General features: G+C 42.5%; 2 protein-coding genes across 2 annotated transcripts; both read right to left on the reverse strand.

Annotated features, from left to right (window-relative positions):
- Positions 1-468: 468 nt before the first annotated feature.
- Positions 469-8,415, reverse strand: si:ch211-284e13.6. The gene is made up of 3 exons (XM_041885744.2): positions 8,069-8,415; positions 1,402-2,418; positions 469-1,283 (listed from the first exon to the last, which is right to left on the reverse strand). The coding sequence occupies exons 2-3, from the start codon at positions 2,407-2,409 to the stop codon at positions 1,272-1,274; spliced, it is 1,020 nt and encodes a 339-aa protein (XP_041741678.1). The 5' UTR covers positions 2,410-2,418; positions 8,069-8,415; the 3' UTR covers positions 469-1,271.
- A 3,704-nt stretch (positions 8,416-12,119) lies between these two features.
- On the reverse strand, positions 12,120-23,706 carry LOC121573628 (retinal guanylyl cyclase 2-like). The gene is made up of 19 exons (XM_041885745.1): positions 22,816-23,706; positions 22,268-22,566; positions 21,497-21,866; positions 21,302-21,380; positions 21,057-21,171; positions 20,740-20,859; positions 20,382-20,465; positions 20,086-20,262; positions 19,828-19,984; positions 19,434-19,583; positions 19,091-19,239; positions 17,693-17,856; positions 17,106-17,298; positions 16,075-16,249; positions 15,141-15,239; positions 13,785-13,879; positions 13,455-13,540; positions 12,670-12,762; positions 12,120-12,512 (listed from the first exon to the last, which is right to left on the reverse strand). Exons 1-18 carry the CDS (start codon positions 23,624-23,626, stop codon positions 12,678-12,680), a joined length of 3,408 nt encoding a protein of 1,135 aa, XP_041741679.1. The 5' UTR covers positions 23,627-23,706; the 3' UTR covers positions 12,120-12,512; positions 12,670-12,677.
- Positions 23,707-25,404: the final 1,698 nt, after the last annotated feature.

Raw genomic sequence — 25,404 nt, forward strand, 5'->3', positions numbered from 1 at the left:
CTAAATACCAGGTCACTATACAGACATCATGGGAACATAAAACATGTTCCTTGGTAGTCCATGAAAGGTTCTGAATATCATGTTATTTTGGAGATATCCTAGGAACATTTCATAACGTTACATTTTGAGCTATGGTTTGTCTTCATATGACGTTACAATCGGAATGATAGAAATACATTTTGGAACATCGTCTGTAAGTTTCACAATAACGTTATCATGACTTATGTAGGGACTAAAATAACTTTGTGGTCACGTCCTGGAACGTAATTCTGTTAGCTGGGATAGCCATACATCATTACAAATAGTTGTGTAATTATGTTGTTGATGGAAAGGTTGAGCTCTGAATAATCATGGTTGTTTTCTTGCCATTTTTTAGAGGACACTGTAGTGTAGGCTACCATAGTAAGTACTTAAAATAATGTGACACTTGTATGAGTATAGCATTTGCTTGAAAGTAGAGTAATAATCTTCACTATAAAAGCTTTAATGCACACAGACAATTGAAAATAAAGTTTAAGAAAAGTTTAAAGTTATTTCTTGACATTACAAGCAATAACACATAATTACCATTGTAAAAAAAGAAACATTAGATAAGAAATTATAAAGAAGCCTGTGTTGTTTCGCAGCAAAAGCTAAGGGTTTTATAGCCACCCAAAGCTGGATAATTATGTTAAAAATACTGAACAGGCAGCCATCTCCAGTGAACAAGGTGCTGATACCCCAATTTACTAATGTTTTTGCCATAAAGCGAAATTTCACCAACAAGAGCTTGTAAACAGGAAAACATTGGCATCCCTTTTAAGGAAAATAAATTAAAACTAAATTCTCAACTACAGCAGCACAAAAATGAATGCACTGCATTTCAACCTAATTCCTGACATTTGAATTGAAACATCAAATGGTTGATTTTCCTGTTATATCTCATCTAATGTGTGCCACCTCCTGGCAAATTAAACCATAAGTAAATGAGGAGTGTAAGACCATCAAGAGCCACTGCAGGTCAGTCTATTACGTTTCATTTCACATTTCATACCTAAACTGAATTATGAATTAAGCTCTTAGCTAAATGAGTTTGTTTGTAGTCCCTCACTTACAGTATGTCATCAAGATAAACACATAACAATCAAAACCACCTCAGTGGACCCCTTTCTGGTGACCAATAATTTGTGGAGATGACTGCCCCAGCCCACGCCTGTGTAGTAAGTACTGAAGTAGATGCACAGTTGTGAAGATGTTCCTTGTTGTCAGCTGTACGTTTCCATGTCAAGACATCAATGTGGCTTCTGAAATTATATGACAAACATCATGAGACAAGATTCATCATTATTTGATACACAATTTGATCAATTAAATAAGTATTTGTCACATATTCAGAACATTTTCGAGGTACTACAGACTGACCTTTTCTCTGTGACTCTTCTGATGGATCCGCAATTCCTCTGGATTTGAAAACATATTTTGGCAAAAGGGGCAGACAGACTCTGGGATGGTTCTCCAAAACCCTTGACCTAGGTCAGGAGAGTCACTGAGCTCCACTTTGGCCTCTTGATGACTTTCTGGAGATTTCTTTAGGTTTGCATGCCAATCATCATCACCAGCTGACTTCCTATTATTCTGATGGAGTGGCCCCGCTCCTCTGGCACGCTTCATTCCAGCAAGCCAAGATTTAGGATTAGAGGACTTTTGAGACAGCTGATCTGAACACACCACCTTATGACGAGCCTCTTCCCCCTGTGAGCTTACTGCGGGCCTGGCTCGGGGCGGACTGCTCAAGCGCATCTGAGGCAGTTGATGCTTATGGGATGCCTGGTTTGAGGAGTTCACAAACTGGATGGAGCTGGGGTCAGGACCAGGGAAGGGGAAAGCAGTGTACTTGTCCTGATGTTGAGCCGATACTGAAACATCTCCCTGTCCTGTCTGATTCGCCCTCACAGATATGGGCTGAGAGGTTGTGGATCCAGGTCCCCCTGTCGCCCCACTCCCTGGCCTGGCCAACCCCGAGCTCCAGCTCTCCAGAGGTGGCACAGACAACTGCTGGATGCAGTGGTGCAGAGAGGGATAATCCACATACTTAAACTTGGGAACCCTCTCCTTGGAAGTGACAGGGGTATGTCCTCCAGAGGGTCTTCCCAGGGCCAGGTGGCAACCCTCCAGCCAGCTGTCCAGGGGTGGCACGGTGAGCTGCTGGATGCACTGGTGCAGCGAAGGGAAGTCCACGTACTGGAATCTGGGCACTTTGAGGGGCACGTCAGAGATGTCCTCTTTTTTAACCCTGATGGGTATGGTAGGCTGTGCCTCCTCTCTCACCCTACGGGTCTTTGTGTCCGGCTCAGTTTTGACCACTAAGGGTATGAGCTTTGCTTTTGGATCACCTGCTCCCCCTGTAGGGAGAATTCTCCTATCCTCCATGGTTGGCCTCTGAAAACACATCAAACACAATTAAAGATAACCTACATTGGTAAAATCAGGCTTGAAATATCGTAAAGCATTTCCAAATATACAGTGGCTTGCGAAAGTATTCACCCCCCTTGGCATTTTTCCTATATTGTTGCCTTACAACCTGGAATTAAAATGGATTTTGGGGGCGGTTGTATCATTTGATTTACACAACATGCCTACCACTTTGAAGACGCAAAATATTTTTCTTGTGAAATAAACAAGAAAGAAGACAAAAAAACAGAAAACTTGAGCGTGCATTACTATTCACCCCCCCAAAGCCAATACTTTGTAGAGCCACCTTTTGCAGCAATTACAGCTGCAAGTCTCTTGGGGTATGTCTCTATAAGCTTGGCACATCTAGCCACTGGGATTTTTGCCCATTCTTCAAGGCAAAACTGCTCCAGCTCCTTCAAGTTGGATGGGTTCCGCTGGTGTACAGCAATCTTTAAGTCATACCACAGATTCTCAATTGAATTGAGGTCTGGGCTTTGACTAGGCCATTCCAAGACATTTAAATGTTTCTCCTTAAACAACTCAAGTGTTGCTTTAGCAGTATGCTTAGGGTCATTGTCCTGCTGGAAGGTGAACCCCCGTCCCAGTCTCAAATCTCTGGATGACTGAAACAGGTTTCCCTCAAGAATTCCATGTATTTAGCGCCATCCATCATTCCTTCAATCCTGACCAGTTTCCCAGTCCCTGCCGATGAAAAACATCCCCACAGCATGATGCTGCCACCACCATGCTTCACTGTGGGGATGGTGTTCTCGGGGTGATGAGAGGTGTTGGGTTTGCGTTTTCCTTGATGGTCAAAAAGCTCAATTTTTGTCTCATCTGACCAGAGTACCTTCTTCCATATGTTTGGGGAGTCTCCCACATGCCTTTTGGCAAACACCAAACGTGTTTGCTTATTTTTTTCTTTAAGCAATGGCTTTTTTCTGGCCACTCTTCCGTAAAGCCCAGCTCTGTGGAGTGTACGGCTTAAAGTGGTCCTATGGACAGATACTCCAATCTCCGCTGTGGAGCTTTGCAGCTCCTTCAGGGTTATCTTTGGTCTCTTTGTTGCCTCTCTGATTAATGCCCCCCTTGCCTGGTCCGTGAGTTTTGGTGGGCGGCCCTTCCTTGGCAGGTTTGTTGTGGTGCCATATTCTTTCCATTTTTTTATAATGGATTTAATGGTGCTCCGTGGGATGTTCAAAGTTTCAGATATTTTTTTTTATAACTCAACCCTGATCTGTACTCCACAACTTTGTCCCTGACCTGTTTGGAGAGCTCCTTGGTCTTCATGGTGCTGCTTGCTTGGTGGTGCCCCTTGCTTAGTGGTGTTGCAGACTCTGGGGCCTTTCAAAACAGGTGTATATATACTGAGATCATGTGACAGATCATGTGACACTTAGATTGCACACAGGTGGACTTTATTTAACTAATTATGTGACTTCTGAAGGTAATTGGTTGCACCAGATCTTATTTAGGGGCTTCATAGCAAAGGGGGTGAATTACATACAGTGAGGGAAAAAAGTATTTGATCCCCTGCTGATTTTGTACGTTTGCCCACTGACAAAGACATGATCAATCTATAATTTTAATGGTAGGTTTATTTGAACAGTGAGAGACAGAATAACAACAACAAAATCAGAAAAACGCATGTCAAAGATGTTATAAATTGATTTGCATTTTAATGAGGGAAATAAGTATTTGACCCCTCTGCAAAACATGACTTAGTACTTGGTGGCAAAACCCTTGTTGGCAATCACAGAGGTCAGACGTTTCTTGTAGTTGGCCACCAGGTTTGCACACATCTCAGGAGGGATTATGTTCCACTCCTCTTGGCAGATCTTCTCCAAGTCATTAAGGTTTCGAGGCTGACGTTTGGCAACTCGAACCTTCAGATCCCTCCACAGATTTTCTATGGGATTAAAGTCTGGAGACTGGCTAGGCCATTCCAGGACCTTAATGTGCTTCTTCTTGAGCCACTCCTTTGTTGCCTTGGCCGTGTGTTTTGGGTCATTGTCATGCTGGAATACCCATCCACGACCCATTTTCAATGCCCTGGCTGAGGGAAGGAGGTTCTCACCCAAGATTTGACAGTACATGGCCCCGTCCATCGTCCCTTTGATGCAGTGAAGTTGTCCTGTTCCCTTAGCAGAAAAACACCCCCAAAGCATAATGTTTCCACCTCCATGTTTGACGGTGGGGATGGTGTCCTTGGGGTCATAGGCAGCATTCCTCCTCCTCCAAACACGGCGAGTTGAGTTGATGCCAAAGAGCTCGATTTTGGTCTCATCTGACCACAACACTTTCACCCAGTTCTCCTCTGAATCATTCAGATGTTCATTGGCAAACTTCAGACGGCCCTGTATATGTGCTTTCTTGAGCAGGGGGACCTTGCGGGCACTGCAGGATTTCAGTCCTTCACGGCGTAGTGTGTTACCAATTGTTTTCTTGGTGACTATGGTCCCAGCTGCCTTGAGATCATTGACAAGATCCTCCCGTGTAGTTCTGGGCTGATTCCTCACCGTTCTCATGATCATTGCAACTCCACGAGGTGAGATCTTGCATGGAGCCCCAGGCCGAGGGAGATTGACAGTTATTTTGTGTTTCTTCCATTTACGAATAATCGCACCAACTGTTGTCACCTTCTCACCAAGCTGCTTGGCGATGGTCTTGTAGCCCATTCCAGCCTTGTGTAGGTCTACAATCTTGTCTCTGACATCCTTGGAGAGCTCTTTGGTCTTGGCCATGGTGTAGAGTTTGGAATCTGATTGATTGATTGCTTCTGTGGACAGGTGTCTTTTATACAGGTAACAAGCTGAGATTAGGAGCACTCCCTTTAAGAGTGTGCTCCTAATCTCAGCTCGTTACCTGTATAAAAGACACCTGGGAGCCAGAAATCTTTCTAATTGAGAGGGGGTCAAATACTTATTTCCCTCATTAAAATGCAAATCAAATTATAACATTTTCGACATGCGTTTTTCTGGATTTTGTTGTTGTTATTCTGTCTCTCACTGTTCAAATAAACCTACCATTAAAATGATAGACTGATCATTTCTTTGTCAGTGGGCAAACGTACAAAATCAGCAGGGGATCAAATACTTTTTTCCCTCACTGTATGCATGCACCACTTTTCCATTATTAATTTTTTTGAATTTTTGAAACAAGTTATTTTTTGAATTTCACTTCACCAATTTGGACGATTTTATGTATGTCCATTACATGAAATCCAAATAAAAATCCATTTAAATTACAGGTTGTAATGCAACAAAATAGGAAAAACGCCAAGGGGGATGAATACTTTTGCAAGGCACTGTATCCAGTAACATTACTGTGGAGAGGCATAATGGAGGTTATTCATAAAGCTTTGCTCTACTTTGCTTAAATGTACCTCCTGCTTTTTTCTCATGATGTGTCAATCAAATCTATGTATACTGAACAAAAATATAAGCGCAACGTGTAAAGTGAAAGGTCCCATGTTTCATAAGCTGAAATAAAAGATCCCAGAAATGTTCCATAAGCACAAAAAGCTTATTTCTCTAAACTTTTGTGCAGAAATGTGTTTACATCCCCTGTTAATTAGCATTTCTCCTTTGCCAAGATAATCCATCTACCTGACAGGTGTGACATATCAAGAAGCTGATTAAACAGAATGATCATTACACAGGTGCACCTTGTGCTGGGGACAATAAAAGGTAACTTTACAATGTGCAGTTTTGTCACAAAACACAATGCCGCAGATGTCTCAAGTTTTGAGGGAGCATGCAATTGGCATGCTGACTGCAGGAATGTCCACCAGAGCTGTTGCCAGAGAATTTTATGTTATTTTCTATACCATAAGCCACCTCCAACGTCGTTTTAGAATATTTGGCAGTACATCCAACCGGCCTCACATCCGCAGATCATGTGTAACCACGCCAGCCCAGGACCTCCACATCCGGCTTCTTAACCTGCGGGATCGTCTGAGACCAGCCGCCCGGACAGCTGATGAAACTGAGGAGTATTTTCAACTGGACCTAGTTTTACCCTTATTATCAGCATCTGGTCAACCTATATATGTATTATACAGCTGCTTATAACTATTTCTGAGGAGAGGAAACCCCTAAAGTAATTATTGTGGTCAGGTCCTGGGGCCCTACCTGGGTGCACTATTTGGTTTTTGCCCTAGCGCTACACAGCTTATTAAAATAACTAACGCATCATCAAGCTTTGATTATTTGAATCAAAGGGGGCCAGGACTGAGTTTGGGGAAACCTGTGCTAAGAAATAGCAGGTATTAAGTAGGCCAGGGCTCGCCAACCCTGTTCCCGGAGAGCTACCGTCCTGTAGGTTTTCACTCCAACCCTAATCGAGCACACCTTATTCTAATAAGTAGCTGGTTGATGAGCTGAACCAGGTTAGTTGGAGTGAAAACCTACAGGAGGGTAGGTCTCCAGGAACAGGGCTGAAGACCCCTGAAGTAGGCTGTCCTGACCTGACCACAATAATTAGTTTAGGGGTTTCCTCTCCTCAGAAATTGTTTTAAGCAGCTGTATAATACATATATAGGTTGACCAGATGCTGATAATAAGGGTTAAACTAGGTCCAGTTGAAGATGCTGTGTGCTGCTCCTCCAACCTTATGTCAGGGATATTAATAGCGTTGCAGGTATGAAGTTAGGAGGAAAGTAGGTCAGAGCCAGACTGATCGCACTGCCAGGGGTCCAAAACAAAATATCTGTCACACAGCAGCTTGAGCCAAGAAAACCTGATACTTTTATACAAAACTCTTCACCCTGCTCACTTCAATAAGTATGTCTTGATTCAAGGGAAGACATGAACGGTTGGACGGAGAATATAAACTTGACTACTATTCAGTATTCTGATTCACAATCCAATAGTGAATATATTATTTTGTTTCTTTTTAATACTTAGTGTGTTTGTTGCCATCATCAGTAGAGACTGTGAAATAACAGCAATAGGAGGAATCCCAATATAATATATTGTTATATAGTGATAAGATACTTCTTGTAATGTCGTTTTCATTGAACCTACCATCCTGGCACAGTGAAACACAGAGAGCACTGCCCTGGAACTGTGCCGAGCCGTGACGAGGGGCGGGGGAACGCCGTGTTCCATATTCACTCGCTGTGTTACGAGGAATTGGGTCACGCACGGTGGCCTACATTTGGAGGGTTTGTTGTCTTCGTTTTTCCCTCTCCACATTTATTTGGGTTGTCCCCGCCCTCGTGCGCTCAAAAGCACAACAGTAACTAGGCTACTGCAATTTACATCGTTGAAACGAAAAAGGACCCTTAAATTTGGATAACGTCCATACCCATTTTATAACATATTTACCCTAGATTCGTAGTATAATCATAATGACACGTCGCAATAACTGCAGCGGCGAACGGTTGCATTATTTCCACATGATCACACTGTTTCACACAATGTATAAATATGTATATTAATAGCGGGTCAAGACTGTTGAATTGATACCGATAATGTCCATTGGGCTATAGGCCTAAAGCAAGTTATAGAGAGCGACTGTGGCATACACACAGCAAAACATAGTACATTGCCAAATTAAGAATTGTTCTTAATAGAAGTAGCCTACAAGAAAATGTGTGGCTATGACATGCATTTCTTCATCCAAGTGTTACCTTTCGTTATCGGTCTTCCTGGAAATCCGTGAAACGCGTAATGAATCTGCTTCTTGGTGATGCTGTGTCCTGCATTATGTGCAATTAAATAGTGTTACAAGATGTGAATCCAACAGTAATTGCTCAGACGTTTCGGTTTAGCAGCAAATCGAATAGAAAAAAGGCTTGATGGTTGACTCTTCGAGCGTGGTTGATGACACCTGCTATTAGTTTCCGAGAAATAACAGGCTTAATCATTCGATGTTAATGACAGCTCAACAGAAACAGTTGTTATATTGTGTCAAATGATTTATCTCTGAACGCCTCAATTGCTACTGCTACCTTGAATGATAAAGTCTCAAACCAATCAGAGTTTTAGTACAGTCAAATCACTCCCACAGAATCCTTATCTATATAACAATGCAGACCAATGCTCGAGCTAGTTCCAGCTGAGTAGGCGGAACCTTCGTGCTCTGCTTCTGGTACGGTTCAGCTAGAGTCCCCTCCATTAGGATGGGCAATATCACGCATCACTCATATAATCCTACAACCCAGAATAAATATTACCGCCGTTGGCAGATAACAGAAATAGCTTTCAGCTGATGCTAAATTTATCAGTAATGCTTTATGACCATACAATTTGTCTTGAACTCATACCAATGTAATGACTCATTTATTACATTGAAGACACAATTATGGGTTATTTCCGATAATGATATAACTAACCATTTATTCTTCAAGAAATAAGCCTAATGGTTTTGGGCTACAACTGCCAAATTTCCCTATAATACCCCAAGGAAAATATAAGGTGATATTGTCTTTTTAAAATGTTTTTGTTGTCACTTGAGTCAATGTATAGCTTCAAAATATGTAAATATGCTTAACTTTCATGATCTCATGGACTGTCAGTCCTTGCATCACTCGCTCTGTCTTTGAATTTGAGTGTGGTTACATTTCTCCAGCCCCATTCCTCAGCTTTCTAGTAAACCAAGTTGTGGGGTTGAAGTTAGGCTGAAACACAAACTCGGGATTGTGCCCTTGCTCAGTGTCCATCCTAAATAGGCATACTCCAATTTCACTGGATAGTATGGTTCCTAGCTCTGATCAAATTGTGTTATGTAGCTCTATCCCACTGTGCAGTCATGATATAGGCCTTCCCAACCAGCACCATCATTAAAACCTTATCTGTACCTTTTGATAAAACTATATGTACTCCTTGGAGTTGTAAGGTTTTGTGTTTTCATATTGTTACTTTAACAAGGAATGCATTTTCTTAAACCAGCCAGGATTGTGACATTCAGCAAAAATTCTGTATGTTTCATACAGAGAATATAGAAAAAGATAATCACTGATCATGTCATGACAACTTACAGTATTATACCTTTACTGTGTGGAGTCATTCACAATACTGTGAACCATCAATTCAACATTTTCTCTAAATCCTAAAACCACCAGCCAAAGGTCAAGGATTTCCGGCCATGTTTATATGTGCAGTTGGTAAAGAGATCGTGTTACGTGTTGTTGTATGTAGAAGTGTTTATGTAAAAAAAAAAACACAAAAAAACATTTAGACATCACTAAAACCATTCTTTATTTACACAAGCACACACGATGAGACCACACCGCAATATTTACAATTCAGTCATCATAATACCAAACAAAACATTGTTATTTGGGTTTGATAGACAAAGTCTATATCTTTCAGACCAAACACCTGTAGCTCATCCTTTGAATACATCACTTCCCATTAGGAGCCGTGTACAGTGCAAGCTAATGTTTATTCCAGTCTCTGCTCTGGATTTGTAAGCAGTCCCCTATGACTCCAAGGTGTACTGTAGCATATGTAGAAATAAAATAAAAAGGACTGCAGACATTATTATTCCCTTGCATTTTGTAATATTTGAACCAGTATATGGAGCAGAAAATAGCTTGAAGGATATGACCCTGTAAGAATTGAGTTTGTGACCTGATCATTTTACAATTTGGGTTTATATATTTTTTGATCAAAATGTTTCCCATTGGACATTTTTATTAATCCCATTGCTCATTCCATGTCATTGTTGTAAGAAAATGCATATCACTTCATGTTAAAACAAATGTACAGTTCATTAAAAAAGAAAATTGTGATATACTGATACATAAATACCATAAAACAATACTGATATATAAATACCATAAAACAACATTTGTCTATACATACATACCTGAATTTGGTTGAATAAGAAAATACAGTAAACATTAATAAAGAATGATTTCAGAGAGATAGAGAAGAGCATAGAGATGGTTCTCAATGGAGAAAAGTTGAGCTCTTCTTATATCTATGAGTCAACGTTTACTAGTAATCTGTTGAAGTGAAGCTTCATTTCTGGGAACAGTGATTTTGCAATATTTTTTATTTATTTGAAAATGATTCAATTAATGTCCCAACTGGCAAATTTGTGAAAAACATAATCATGAATATTTGCTAATAGTTTGAATTTTCTAAATTATCATTCAAACAATTAGAAGGCGTTAATTACTGAAGCAGGACAATAAGAAAATAAAAAACAGAGAACACCTTGGACCATATTCTTCAACAGTCTACCTTAAACCTGTAAGAAAAAAACGTCTAAGATCGATGTACTGTATTATTGTGAGAGACGACAGTACCAAACTTAAATAGAGCAGGTTAGATACACTACAGTGCATGCTACATTTTAATATATGCACGTCATATAGTTGAGTATGAATACTTTTCATTCACCCTTGGGGTGTTTAAAATAAAATCTGTCCAATATTTCTACAAAGCAAAATAGACAGTAGAGATACAAACATTATATTATACACGATATAATGGACATGTAACGTTTTTTTCAAGCAGTCCATTTCTTCCCATGTTTGTCCTGTGATGTTTTTATTCTACAGTGACTCCTACATCAATATACACTACATGGCTAAAAGTACGTGGACACCTGCTCGTCGAACATCTCATTCCAAAATCATGGGCATTAATATGGAGTTGGCCCCCCCTTTACTGCTATAACAGCCTCCACTCTTCTGGGAAGGCTTTCCACTTGACGTTGGAACATTGCTGCGGCGACTTGCTTCCATTCAGCCACAAGAGCATTAGTGAGGTCGGGCACTGATGTTGGGCGATTAGGCCTGACTCACAGTCAGCGTTCCAATTCATCCCAAAGGTGTTCGATGGGGTTGAGGTCAGGGCTCTGTACATGCCAGTCAAGTTCTTCCACACCGACCTCAACAAACCATTTCTGTATGGACCTCGCTTTGTGCACGGGGGCACTGTCATGCTGAAACAGGAAAGGGCCTTCCCCAAACTGTTGCCACAAAGTTGGAAGCACAGAATCGTCTACAATGTAATTGTATGCTGTAGCGTTAAGATTTCCCTTCACTGGAACTAAGGGGCCTAGACCGAACTATGAAAAACAGCCCCAGACCATTATTCCTCCTCCACCAAACTTTACAGTTGGCACTATGCATTCGGGTAGGTAGCGTTCTCCTGGCATCCGCCAAACCCAGATTTGTCCGTCGGACTGCCAGATGGTGAAGCGTGATTCATCACTCCAGAGAAGGCGTTTCCACTGCTCCAGAGTCCAATGGTGTGCGAGCTTTACACCACTCCAGCCGACGCTTGGCATTGCGCATGGTGATCTTAGGCTTGTGTGCGGCTGCTCGGCCATGGAAACCAATTTCATGAAGCTCCAGATGAACAGTTCTTGTGCTTACGTTGCTTCTAGAGGCAGTTTGGAACTCGGTAGTGAGTGTTGCAACTGAGGACAGACGATTTTTACACGCTACGCGCTTTAGCACTTGGCGGTCCTGTTCTGTGAGCTTGTGTGGCCTACCACTTCGCGGCTGAGCCATTGTTGCTCCTAGATGTTTCCACTTCACAATAACAGCACTTACAGTTGACCGGGGCAGCTCTAGCAGGGCAGAAATTTGACGAACTGACTTGTTGGAAAAGTGGCATCTTATGACGGTGCCACGTTGAAAGTCACTGAGCTCTTCAGTAAGGCCATTCTACTGCCAATGTTTGTCTATGGAGATTGCATGGCTGTGTGCTCGATTTTATACACCTGTCAGCAACGGGTGTGGCTGAAATAGCCAAATCCACTAATTTGAAGGGGTGTCCACATACTTTTGTAGTGTATTTTTGTACATGATTTTAATACCCCTTTATCCCTCCTGTTTCCCACATATGCTCTACAGTACATTTAATAAACTCTTATTTAAACGTATCTTTGCTCTGTGCAACAAATGTAATGTGTTGAAGACAGACAGTGTTTCTCCGACTTTGGCTTATTTGTGCAATGTGGATCAGCACTCTTGACAGGACACATGGGGGGATGCGACAGATTGTCTGTCAGATGCACCCCTAACCCATCCTCTCCTCTCAACCAACCTGCTCTATTCACCTCTCTGGTCTTTCACGCCAACAGGTAGGTGGAGGACTAGGCAACACTATCTGTGGAAAAAAAAGTAATATATTATCGCTTAAAAGGATATCGTAAATGCAGCACAATGGATTTGTATGTACCTGAATTGATATCACTCACATTACAAACCATTTGGGGAAATAAAGTAATTGTAAATCTAGAATTTGATAGGTAAACCAGGCGTACCTTACAGGCTACCTATTCCTCGCCTGCCGGTCAAGGAATTTCTGTTTTCTATCTGGAGGAATCTCTTCCAAACTGATGCCATGGTTACTTGCCCTGAGGAAAGGCAAAGAAAGAAGGCTTAGTGTCTTATCCGATCGGCAGTGCACACTGAGCCCTCAGAGTATCCCAGCATATGAAGCAACAAAAGCCCTGTGCACACTGACAACTGTTTTCAGCAACCGCTGTTGACAACCGTGTCTCAATTTGAACTCTTAACACAGTTATATAATGTGGACAGGGCTAAATGAGGCAACCACCAGGGTAATGTGTTAAAACATTACAGCCATGTTTGCTGCCTGCCAGGCAGAGCGTTCATCACACATCATGTAGTGCAGTGGGAGGTATGGATTCATTAAACATGAGTTAAATAGGCAGATGGTTGATGAGGAATTGTACATTTGGGTCAGCATGTGAACTGAACCACGACACAAGGGTCATGTCAGCAGCACATAGAAATAGAATGAGCAATTATGATTTAGAAAACTGTTAGTTCCAGCCACGCAATCTGACAAATGGGTCAGCACATTATCAGTTTTTCCTAAATTATTTTCTGACATCTTATCCTCTATATCCACAGTGACCTAGCTAGATGAAGATCAACTGTTTTGACGCAAACCGGGTTGCATCAGTACTACTGACAAGGGGGCTGGCAGAAGGACCCAGCAGGACTGAGAGTCAATGACAGTATAGTTAGGGCAAACATAAAGTACAATGTAAATAGAGCAGGAAGGCATGTTAAATCTTACCCTGGAGTAAGGTCAGGCGGTATGGGCAGAACCTTGTCAAACCCAGCTCTCCCAGCCAACCAGTATGTGTTTTCAACTCCCTTCCCCTGAAAGAGAAATAGGGAATAACAGAATGAGTGGTGAGTTAGATTAATTAACTATTTGGGTCTTCTGTCTCTTTCTCTGTGTGTGTGTGTGTGTGTGTGTGTGTGTGTGTGTGTGTGTGTGTGTGTGTGTGTGTGTGTGTGTGTGTGTGTGTGTGTGTGTGTGTGTGTGTGTGTGTGTGTGCGTGTGTGTGTGTGCGTGCGTGTGTATGTGTGCATGTGCATGTGTGTGTGCGTTTGTATTTACCTTCAGCTCTGTCATGCCCCTGGTGTCTACTTTGTAGCCCATTTTCAGTTCATGCAGGATATCGACTGTGCTTTGGTTGACATGGATTCTGTAAGCTGGGATAATAAACAACAACAGCAACCACAAAGGCAACATTAGTCTTCAAATATTCAAACACAGAATGAATTCAATGTAAACAATTACCATTAGTTATTTATGTCTAAAGAGTATCAACATTTGTGAACTCATGCAGCACTTACATATCCTACATATATTTTATTTATATGGTTGATCATATACTGATTTAGTATAAAGCAACACAAGGTAATTTATTGTGTGTGAGCCCATATCCTCACAAGATAATTTTTGATAGAGTCCATATACTCTTTGTGCAGCAATTCATATGTATGGCCACTTGGTGGGAGTAGATGTGAGATTTACTGTTCTCTTTTGTCACTGACTATAGTAATTACTTACTATAGCTACTATACTGGTTGCCCTTCACCTCTAGAAATACCCTAGATATATGTTGCTAGCATCAGCAGTTAAATAAGCATATATTGTTTTGAAAAATGAGAAGATTAGGAGGTTGTTTAACTACCCATATCATCACCTCAAGGGTTTTTATAATAGTTACACTAATTTATAACACATACAAATAACACATTATGAAGTTTACATTGCTGTACCAGCAGAATTGTGGTGATAGGGCATCTGAGGCAAGCCTGTTCTTGGAGGACATATCCATTAAAGGTCCAATGCAGCCGCTTTTATCTCATTATAAAATATTTCTGGGTAACAATTAAATACCTTACTGTGATTGTTTTCAATTAAAATTGTCCAAAAGAAACAAAAATAGCTTCTTAGCAAAGAGTATTTTCTCAAGCAAGAATTTTGCTAGGACTGTGGGAGTGGTCCAAGTGGGGAGGGAAAAACTGAAAACTATATGTTATTGGCAGAGAGGTTTGGAACGCTCAATCTCATTGGTCTATTAACCAATTTACCGCCTTGTGATGTCACCAAGCAGGCCAAAACTCCATCCCACCAAAACAGGCTGAAATTTCAGGCAGTCTTTTCAAACACTAAAAGGGAATTATCATAATTTTCACAATTTCACAGTATTATTCCAACTTCATGGTGAGGAAGTATATATAAAACACAGGAAAAATCTAGTTTTTCACTGCACTGGGCCTTTAAACCCTGAACTTGCCCACTAATTCCACTGATAGTCTTAAAGGATTAGTCAGGACTGCTTATAATAAACCTCCTTAGTGTTGCATGCACACAAACTGCCATACACCTGTCCCTATCCTTAGTGGCCTCACACAGCGTGATTTCAGTGGTTTCTGGCCAAAAGAACGAATGTGATGTACTCACACAACCCTGTGGACTCCATTCGAGAGGCCGTGTTGACAGTGTCTCCGAACAGACAGTACCGAGGCATCGTCAGACCCACCACACCTGCCACCACAGGGCCTGATGGACAAAGACACACACGCAAATGATACATATGCTGATAAGATCAGAAGCAACATAATTCCTGATTTATGACTTATGATTCATGACTTAATCAAAGAACCTACAATATGTCTCACAAAAGTCTCTGGAGCAAAGAAATAGCAAATTAAGTTATTTGATCAGTTCCATTGCAGAATATCCTTTCAATCTTTAGAAGATATATTTTTATTTTATGTCAATTGTGTTATTTCTGAGCTGTCCTTTTTCATACCTAAAAGTAGTCACCTCTGTGTTACTAGAAATGAGTAAAACCTTCCATATTAATTGGTAGGGTAGAGTAACAAAAAGGCAGTTAGAGACTATAGGATTACAGGGCTAAGTGGATGATGGGATCAGGTAAAAATACACTTTTGACCAATGCTCTGACGTTAACGCCATGTTCCAGAGAATTCCAATACTAGTAATTAATTAATGTACTAATTCTCCATTTTTTTCAATGTAATGTAGCAAAAGTGTAGTTTTCTTATGTATTGAATTTTACAATTAATCTGTTGACTTTGTTGCACATGCATTAACTGCAATCTATAGCAGTTGACCTCATGGACTGCCAGTCATTTCATCCATAGCTCCATCTATGAATTTGAGAGTAACATTTCTTCAGCCCCAGGTATGCACGAAATGGCATGTATTATTATTATTATATTATCCCCCAGCCTTTTAGCAAACTAAGTGGTGGGGTTACCGTTTGGCTGAAAAACAAATGAGGAATTGTGGCTTTAAAGCGAAAAGGACTGTCAATCTGTCTACATTATGAACACTGAGGCAGAGGATAACAATATGATGGGTCACCCACCAGAGTGCAGGCCGATACGAATCTTAACCTTGACGTCAGGCATGTGCCTCATCTTGAATGTTCCAATACAGTGGAGGATGTCCAGGGACATATTGGACATCTCAGCTGCGTGGCGTCTACCGTTCCGGTTTGGAACTCCAGAGGCTACCATGTAGGCATCTCCGATGGTCTCAACCTGAAGTACACACAATCAATCAATATTATATATCAATATAATAATAATAATAATAATAATAATAATAATAATAATAATAATCGAAATAGGTCCTGACTCTCGCTAAATAGTATAAAGCAGATTATTCAGTCGACGTTCCTATCGGTCCTAGACTGTGGCGACATCATCTATATGAACGCAGCTGCCACTTCATTAAAGCCATTAGATGCAGTTTATCATAGCGCACTGGGCTTTATTACGGGCGACAATTTTAGTACTCGTCACTGCATTCGCTACCTGAAAGTTAGTTGTCCCTCTTTGATGTCACGTAGGTTGATGCATTGTTAGCTTTTCATTTCTAAAGCCCTTTTACTAAAAGTCCTTTGGTCTCTACTGAGTTGGGTAAATCAGCTTTTAGTTGTTTTCTTTCACCTTATTTGTGGAACAATCTTTAAAATGTTCTTACATTTGATGTTCTGGTCCCTCTAGGCCAATTCAGAAAACTGATTGAGGACCTTATTACTGATTAATGTTGTTGTTTTTTTTACCTTGTTTTTCTTTCTGCTTGCATTTTGTACTCATATTTTGATGTGTGTATTTTCTGTAATTTATGTAAATCAGGGCTCATCTGTAAAAGAGACCTTGGTCTCAGTATGACTCCCTGATAAAATAAAGGTTAAATAAAATAAATAAAATATATTTATTGTCCCAATTGGGAAATTTGTCAAAATCACAAAGGAAGGAGTCAGTGACACAAACACATGCGCACTAAGAAATGCACCCATTTACTTCCAGGATTTGTATTGAACCTATAACAAGCTTCCATTGCATCACTTATATAGGACACAACTCTCTTGCCGCAGGACAGGATTTTCACCTTGTAGACATCATGCTGCCCGATGATGGCATCAAAGAGTGTGTAGAGATCATTGAGTAAATCTACCACCTCAATGGGCTCGCTGAGTGCAGAGATGGTGGTGAAGCCCACAATGTCACTGAAGTACAGAGTGACCTCAGAGAAGTGCTCTGGTCTCACAGGCTTGCCCGTCTTCAGGGCCAGGCACACAGACCTATTGGGTTAGACAATACAAAGGAGTGGATAAAGGGATGCAGATGTGGATAGAAGGATGGAGGTTACATTTACATTTTAGTCATTTAGCAGACACTCTTATCCAGAGCGACTTACAGTTAGTGAGTGCATACATTTTCATACTGGCCCCCCGTGTGAAACGAACCCACAACCCTGGCGTTGCAAGCGCCATGCTCTACCAACTGAGCTACAGGAGTTTAGGTAGAGAATAAATGACAAGCGGCCAATGGAATAAAACACTTTTCTTTTTTCTTTTTTGGCTTTGCATAGTAATACAAGTAAATATATTATCTCAAACAGTGACATTTTCTTCTTTTTGATGTTGCAAATAGGCAGCTTTTAATGTGAAGTGACAGGAGAGGAGGGGGACTGACCTGGGCAACATCTGGGCCAGCAGGTTATCAGTCTTCTTCCTCTCCACCTCCAGCTCCTCTGTCCTCTCCCTGATCAGGTCCTCAAGGTTAGTGGAGTACTGCTCCAACATACGCAGCATAGAGTCTATGATGTTGGTCTTCTTTCCCTTGGTTATAGTCTTGAACTAAAGGATGAAGGGGAAACATACAGCATGCAGTGAGGAGGAGGTGTAGTGTGTTACATATTACTGTAATATGGTTCACAAAAGCATGTCATTTTGAGTTCTTGTTAGGAGGCATGGTTTCCGGATGGTGAGGGAGGATGTGGGCAGGTGGATGGGGACTGAGGGGGGGATGGGTTTGGGTTATCTTTGTATGCATTTCTTCAATAGTTGTTTTGTACCTGTAACCCCCCTCATTTTTTTCTAATGACAAAACTAAATAAAAAGTTGGTCACAAAAAGTATGTCGTTTTGAGTTCTTGTTAGCTTGAGACCATGGTGTTCAGGTTTGTGGTGTTCAGGTTTGTGGTGTTCAGGTTTGTGCATGTGCATAGTGGGTTTGGCATTGAAATAAGGAAGCATAAGCAGAAAAGAACCCCATACCTAATGTCAAATATGGTGGTGGATCTTTGATGTTATGGGGCTATTTTGCTTCCACTGGTCCTGGGGTCAATGGCATCATGAACTTTACCCATTACTAGGACATTTTAGCCCAAAACCTGGTTGCCTCTGCCAGGAGGCTGAATTATTATTTTATTTTATTTAACCTTTATTTAACTAGGTAAGTGAGGTTGAGAACAAATTCTTATTTACAATGACGGCCTACCCCGGCCAAACCCGGACGACGCTGGGCCAATTGTGCGCCATCCTATGGGACTCCCAATAACTCCCAATCACAATAACCCAAACCACAAATAAAAATCCACAAATAAATAGTTAATTGACCACAAAAATCTACATTTTACAATGGCCATCTGTCTCTGGAATTGAACCCCACTGAAAACCTGTGGTTTGAATTGAATAGGGCGGTCCATAAGTGCAGACAAAGAATATCAAGGATCTGGAAAGATTCTGAATGGTCCAAGATCCCTCCCAATCTCATATTCTTTTTGGGATAAAAGCTCAGTGCCGTTATACTCCAAGGTGAGGTATGGAAAGGTATTGAAAACAGAGGTGGCAATAATTTTGACCCCTATCTTTTTGAGAAACAAAGTATTACTTGTTAAACAAAATCTTTCTCTGAGTAATTGTATTAGTATAAAATAATAACATTTTCCTATGTTTTTGAGCATACAATATAGTTCAGTATTTGTATTATTTATTTTATACAGTATTTTTGCTCTTTATCAAGGGTGCCAATCATTTTGTACCTGACTGTATACGTGTAGCTTTGTGTATGTTTGTGTACAGTAAAGTACCTGTTTGAAGATCTCCTCGAAGGTGGGCCTCTTGTCTGGCTCCTCGCTCCAGGCCTGTTTCATGACTTGGATCACCTCTAGTGGAGCCTCATCCACTGACACAGTGGGCCGACACAGTGGTGGGGGGGATTTCAACTTACTGATGATCTCTGTCAAACACACACACACACACACACCGTCAACTTCTGATGCATTTTTTGAGTGATTTCAAACCTTTGGTGGTTCCTATGATCTCCAATAATTGTAGTGTTCATATTGGCATGGTGGCCGCCCTGCTGTATTTGTTTTACATCTGACACAACTAGCCCCATGTATGGTGGTACTGTTTGATATGAGGTCTCACCCTTGGGAGGCATGTCCAGCATGCAGAAGGGAGCACAGCGGGCGATGACCTCCTGCATGATGATGGCAAAACTGTAAACGTCCCCTCGGAACGTTCCTCTCTTCATCAAACTGGAGTCCCTCAGTAGCTCTGGCGCCGTCCACAGGTGATCTGTAAGGTGGACCAGGGAGGGAGGGGACAAGAGGGGGTTATTTTTTTTCACCTTCCTTCACACATTTGGATCATGGTGATAAGAGTGAACATTACTAAGGCCATGAGTTTTTCGTGATCACATAACCTGACCGGGGGGAAAATAGACACACTTTTGTTTGTGTAATGACTTGGTAAATGATAAGGAGGAGGATTTGCTGGTTCTGATATGTTGAGTGTATTGTATGTGTCCCTATGGACTTACCCTCAGGCTTGCCCTCGTCAAAGTCGACCCCCTGGGTCGATATGATCTCATTGAAACCGTACTCAGTCACCTTCAGCACGAAGCGTCCGTCCACCACACAGTTTCGGGACTTCAGGCGCCCATGGATGACATCACGGTTGTGAAGGTACTTCATTCCCTGGGAGGGAGGGATAGGAAATATTGAGACAGTCTAAACAACGAGGAGAGAGATATAGTCAGACATGTCTATGAACGTGAGAGAGTTGTTTCCCTCCTTACCCTGATCAGATCCATCAACAGGGAGGACTTGAACATCCAGTCGAGGCGCATGTCCTCGTTGTTGAGAAGGTCCTCCAAGCTGCCCCTGGTACAGTGCTCTGTCACGATACCAAAGATCCCTGAGTCGTGGAACAGGCCAAGGAACAGGTTGAGATTCTCATTCCGCATGTCCCTGAGCTGAGAGAGGGTGAGGACAGAGAGAGAGGTAGGTTATGACAGAGGAACAGTGCAGTGGGCAGACAGAGTTTCAATGTCTTGCTGTTTTGACTGGCTCACTCAGACAGTCACTCACTCACCTTGGTGAAAATACTTTGAGTGCTATCACTGACACTTGACACAGTGTTTCCATTGGGACATCTCTTCAACCAAACCCAGTCACCCTAGTGAAGACAGAATATACAGGTATTAGCAAATATTTATCTGGTAAACCCAAAATGCTAGGGACAGGGACACTAAACAGAGATGCATTTGTTCAGAACTGTTTGTCACCAAGACAAACCAAGACAAAAGTATCAACATTGGATGTGTGCATCATCACAGTTACATATTAGTACTATTTCTTACATGCAGGGCATCAAACATTGGAATATTGGATTGCTGTCACTGTTCTACAGTAGTTTTACAGTAGATTCCCCACATTGACATGTGACCCACCTCAAAGACAGCGACATTGGAGCTGTCAGGGGTGGAGCCAAAGTAGCTTCGTCCCGACACTGAGTGGCGAGGTGTCTTCACGTCCAGCTGACTGTTCATCATACTGTCTTCATTCAGCTTCTACTTACAGAGAGAGAGAGAGAGAGAGAGAGAGAGAGAGAGAGAGAGAGAGAGAGAGAGAGAGAGAGAGAGAGAGAGAGAAGTTACAAGAGCTTCAGAATAGACAGTCCATCAAAGATAAGGGACTTTAAACAGACACAAATTCACACACACACAAATTGGCCTTTATGGTATCATACAGTAGGCCTCAAACTGACCCTTTTGCTGGTCTGGGTATTGATGAAAATCAGGTCATCCAGATTCAAGACTACTTTTAAGGACCTTCCTCCTCCCTCTGATCCTCCAAAGATGGTTCCAATCCGGCCACCTCTCCTGGACAGACACAAATGTTAAGACCCCAAAACATCAGTAACCTCATTACAAACAAAAGCATGTGTTCAATGCAGAAGACAGAATAGGCAGTTGATTGACACACTCCTCACTGTGTTTGAGCTTAACTTACTTCATATAAAAGGCAGCTCCACCTCCAACCAACCCACAGAACAGGATGAACAGAAAGAGGATAGTACCTGCATCCAATCCTAAAGGCAGATAGGGGGATAGAGGGAGTGATAAAGAGAAAGAGTTAGAGGGAACACAGACCTCATTTTACCATAGGCTACTGGTACATCACTGACCCCAAAGCTAGACCACCTACCCCAACTGCAGGTGATGTATGGACTGAACCAGCAACGGGAGTCTGTGCTGGGGCTACTGCCAGCAAAGTGGATGGAGCGCCCATTGTACTTGACCGCCCCAAATTTGCCAAGGGTATGGGGGGCCTCCAGAGTGTGTGTCATGTAGAGTTTGTCTCCCCCGTCAGAGTCCAGGACCACGTAGCGAGCCAGCATCCCCAACCCATCTTCGTCGGATGAGATGTGCTGGTTGAAGCCCTCAAAGTCAACCCCTCCATCGCTCTGGAGCATGGTCTCCCCATCCACCCAGCGCCCAGCGACCATGCGACTCTTTTCCACTGCATAGGCCATGTAATATATCATGTTGTAGATGGTGCCGAAGAATGGAGACACCTACGTCAGGGGAGAAGAGTGGTGACGATGTATCAATCATTGATCTGACTGACTGCTATTGAAGACTCTGTCTGTAGACTCTTTAGACTGACAGTAAGAGTTTTGATGATGGTAGGCAGGGAGTACAGGAATTGAGAAACATACCATTGCCAAGACAGTGGTACGGCACTGACAAACCACTGGTCATTATCATCAATACTGAAACATTCCAACAACATTGGTTTTAAGGTTTGAGAGGTCCAAATACCTATATGTTAACTGTTTCTGAAGAACTACAACTCAAGAGGACTGTTGTGCAACCAAAGGTGCTTGCTACAGTACTGCATGTCCATGGCATGTGTGACTAATGATGAATGATGACTAGATGAATGCCCCAGGAGCTGTGCTCTGGGATGTCTCACCTGATCTGGTGGAATGCTGGTGCGAATCTCAAATTTCTCCTGAGCATCTTTGAAGCTCTGATAGAAAGTGTTCTCACCAGAATCCATGGTGATGGTGAGAACTCCGTCGTAGGCTTTTCTCAACAAGCTGTCATTGGTCAGAGCATGAAGGTTTGTGCCCTTGGGCAGCGAGTATGTGAGGGTGTCGTAGGGGATGAAAACATAGCCACGGTCTATCATACGCATGTTCGAGGCAGAGGTTAGAAGCTGGTACTGGGCCTCACCACCAATCAAAGCTGAGTGCATACACATGATGACCACTGCAGAGACAGAGAAGGGGGAGTGGAGGATGAGGAGGAGGAAAGTTGGAAGTAGGGGACAGAAGAAGGGAATAGAATAGACAATTATTAGTCATTGCAGTGTGGCAGTGTGTTATAATGGAATAGATGACAGTAAGTCACACATTCACACACACACAAACGCATGCACGCACGTACAAACGCATGCATGCTCACACATTAACAAACAAACACACACATAAACAACCAAACACAAATGCGCATACACACCTCTGACACGGTCTAACTCCCGTATCCTCTTCAAGGCCTTCGTGGGCCCATCCTTGTCCGGCTCCATGGTGACCACATTTGTAACCGGCAGGCCCAGGGCCATCAGAGAGGCCGCCAGCTCATGTCCCGTAGCCTCCCACAGGTCATCCTCTGACGTCACGATGACCACATGGGCCCAGCGGAAGTACCGCAGCACAGAAAATAGAACCCGGGAGGACAGAGGCAAGGGCCTGTGAAAGGTGGGATACTGTCCATCCTCCATGTTTGGTTTCAGGCAGCCCCAGGACATAAGGGGCTTATTCCAGTTTTTCGCAAACAGGGCAGCCGATGAGCAGTAGCCTGGATTAGTAGGGCCGAGGAAAGCCGAGCCATAGCTTTCGAGAGAGGTGAAGCGGGCCAGGGCATTGGATGTTTTACAGTCCTCATTGACGAGAGTATAGTCGTACCAGTAGCCTTTCTTAGTGTAGGGGTCCATGTTGAGGCGGGCAGTGGCCAGGCGTGCAGCCAGGTCAGGGAGGGCTTTGGAATACATAGGGTCACATGTCCAGGGCCCAATTATGGCCACACTGAAAGTGGCGCCCCAGGCCTCACATGGTAGATAGGTGGCCATCAGCAGGGGCAACATCAGCCAGTTGCCCCACGAGCTTCTGGAGCGTAGCACCGCAGATGATGATGCGGGGGTCGCACTGTTCGTTGTGTCTATACCATCTGTCCTTCTTTGTCTCCTTCTCTCCCTCATTGGGGGATCTTGTGTCCATCGTGGGTGGTGGGAGAGGTTGAGGAGGAAACTAGAGTTTCTGTGAGATGCCATTGTCCCACAGGGTTTCTATCTAGAGTCAGACACCACAGATGAGGAATGGAGGGTTGGAAGTGACGGAAGAGTGTGTGTGTGTGTGTAAGGGATTTTGCCCCCTAGCACTCTGTAGGGCACTAGCCCAGAGCTGGGAAGTTCACCTCTGGATTCCCAGCCATCACTGCTTCCATGGAACATATGAGAAAGAATGAGCGAGAGAGAACAAAATTAGACATATTGAAGCATATTTATTTACTGTTTTCTAGGACAAAACTATGTCTTTGCTGGTGAGCTACAGTGTCATCAGAGGCTCGGAAATGCACTGTTTCTATAGTAATTTTATTATCATTAATATAGGTTTATTACATAACATCTATATTCAAGGTCTAGATTCAATCAGATCAAGCGTTAACTGGCGATAGCAGACACCTGCATAGCAAATGTTTTGGCAGTGTTAGAGGTGGAACTGGGTTGGAACCGAAATCGGTGAGCAGCTGCTCTTGCTCTCATTGTCACGAAGCCACACCCTCCCCACTCGCGTTAGAAGTGCAGAACGAGAAAGTGTATGCTATATAGAAATAATTATGCTCAATTAGGATTTCTATGAGGATTTCTACTACTCACATTCCATTGTTCGACTTGTAAACAAGGCTGCATGGGATTTCTGTTAATGTGACTCCGTGCAGACAATGGCAATGTCCGCTTTAGGTAGGCTATATAATCCAACTCAACTCAGTTCCAACTCTGACACCGCCAAAACAACTACTATGCAGATGTCGGCTAAAGCAGATCTGATTGAATAGTAAATGTAAATGTAATAGAGCCCTAAACTGCTTTTGGACAACAGAAATACGGTATGAACATATGGAGTAATGATCACTGGTAAACAAGACTGACAAAGAGAATCCCCATTATAAGAATGTGATGTGATGTTGGAGGAGCTCAGTACATCTGTCTCTTCAGACCAGGGTGCCCTGAAACCATGGCTGAATCAATGCTCAACTCTGTGCCCAGGCAGCTTCCATGACATGCAAGTGGCTATCAGATTAGCTGCTGACACAGGTGGGGGCCATTAGCCATGGTGTGAGCGGTGCCAAATAACGTGGCTCGTAAGCTGGCTTCCATGCCCCTTTTGCTTTCTCTTTCTCTGAAGTCACTCGCCCCCTGTGACCTCTTGGTCAGCCTCTCCTTCCCTGGTGGCCTCTATCTCACTCTGTAATAACTCCAGAAATAACTGGATTAGGAAGACCTTCAATAAGCTTTGATCTGATAATTACTGACATTTTATGAGAACATGTCCTATCAATGGAACTGTGGAGTTTAGGGTTGGGGTCAATTCCATTTCAATCCAGACCATTCAGGAAGTAAACTGAAATTCCTTTGAGGAAAATTGGATTTTCAGTTTCCTTCCTCAATTAAACACTTCCTGAATTTAAATGGAATTTACCCCTAACCCTGATGGAGTTAACTGGATTTTGAGAGGGAAGTCCATTGTCACCACCAGGGGCGGTGTGTTCAATAGGGCGATATGGGCGACGCACTGCCAAACGGGAAAAGGAAGGGATTTTTTTTCTAATCAATTATATCACGGCAACAGTAGTTATCAGTGTTGTAATCTAGACGTCTGATCTGCCACAGTGCCACTAAATGTCCAATCAGGCTAAAGTCGTGCTTCAAATGCCCCCCTTTTGGGGCGATTTCAGTCAGGTTGAAAATCGCCCAGAAGTCTCTCATAGCCTCTAATGTAAAATCAATTTTTTTCAAATATCAGAGCTTTCAATACAATCTCTATGGGT

This window comes from Coregonus clupeaformis, chromosome 9 (genome assembly GCF_020615455.1).
Source record: "Coregonus clupeaformis isolate EN_2021a chromosome 9, ASM2061545v1, whole genome shotgun sequence".
NCBI classification, from domain to species: domain Eukaryota; kingdom Metazoa; phylum Chordata; class Actinopteri; order Salmoniformes; family Salmonidae; genus Coregonus; species Coregonus clupeaformis.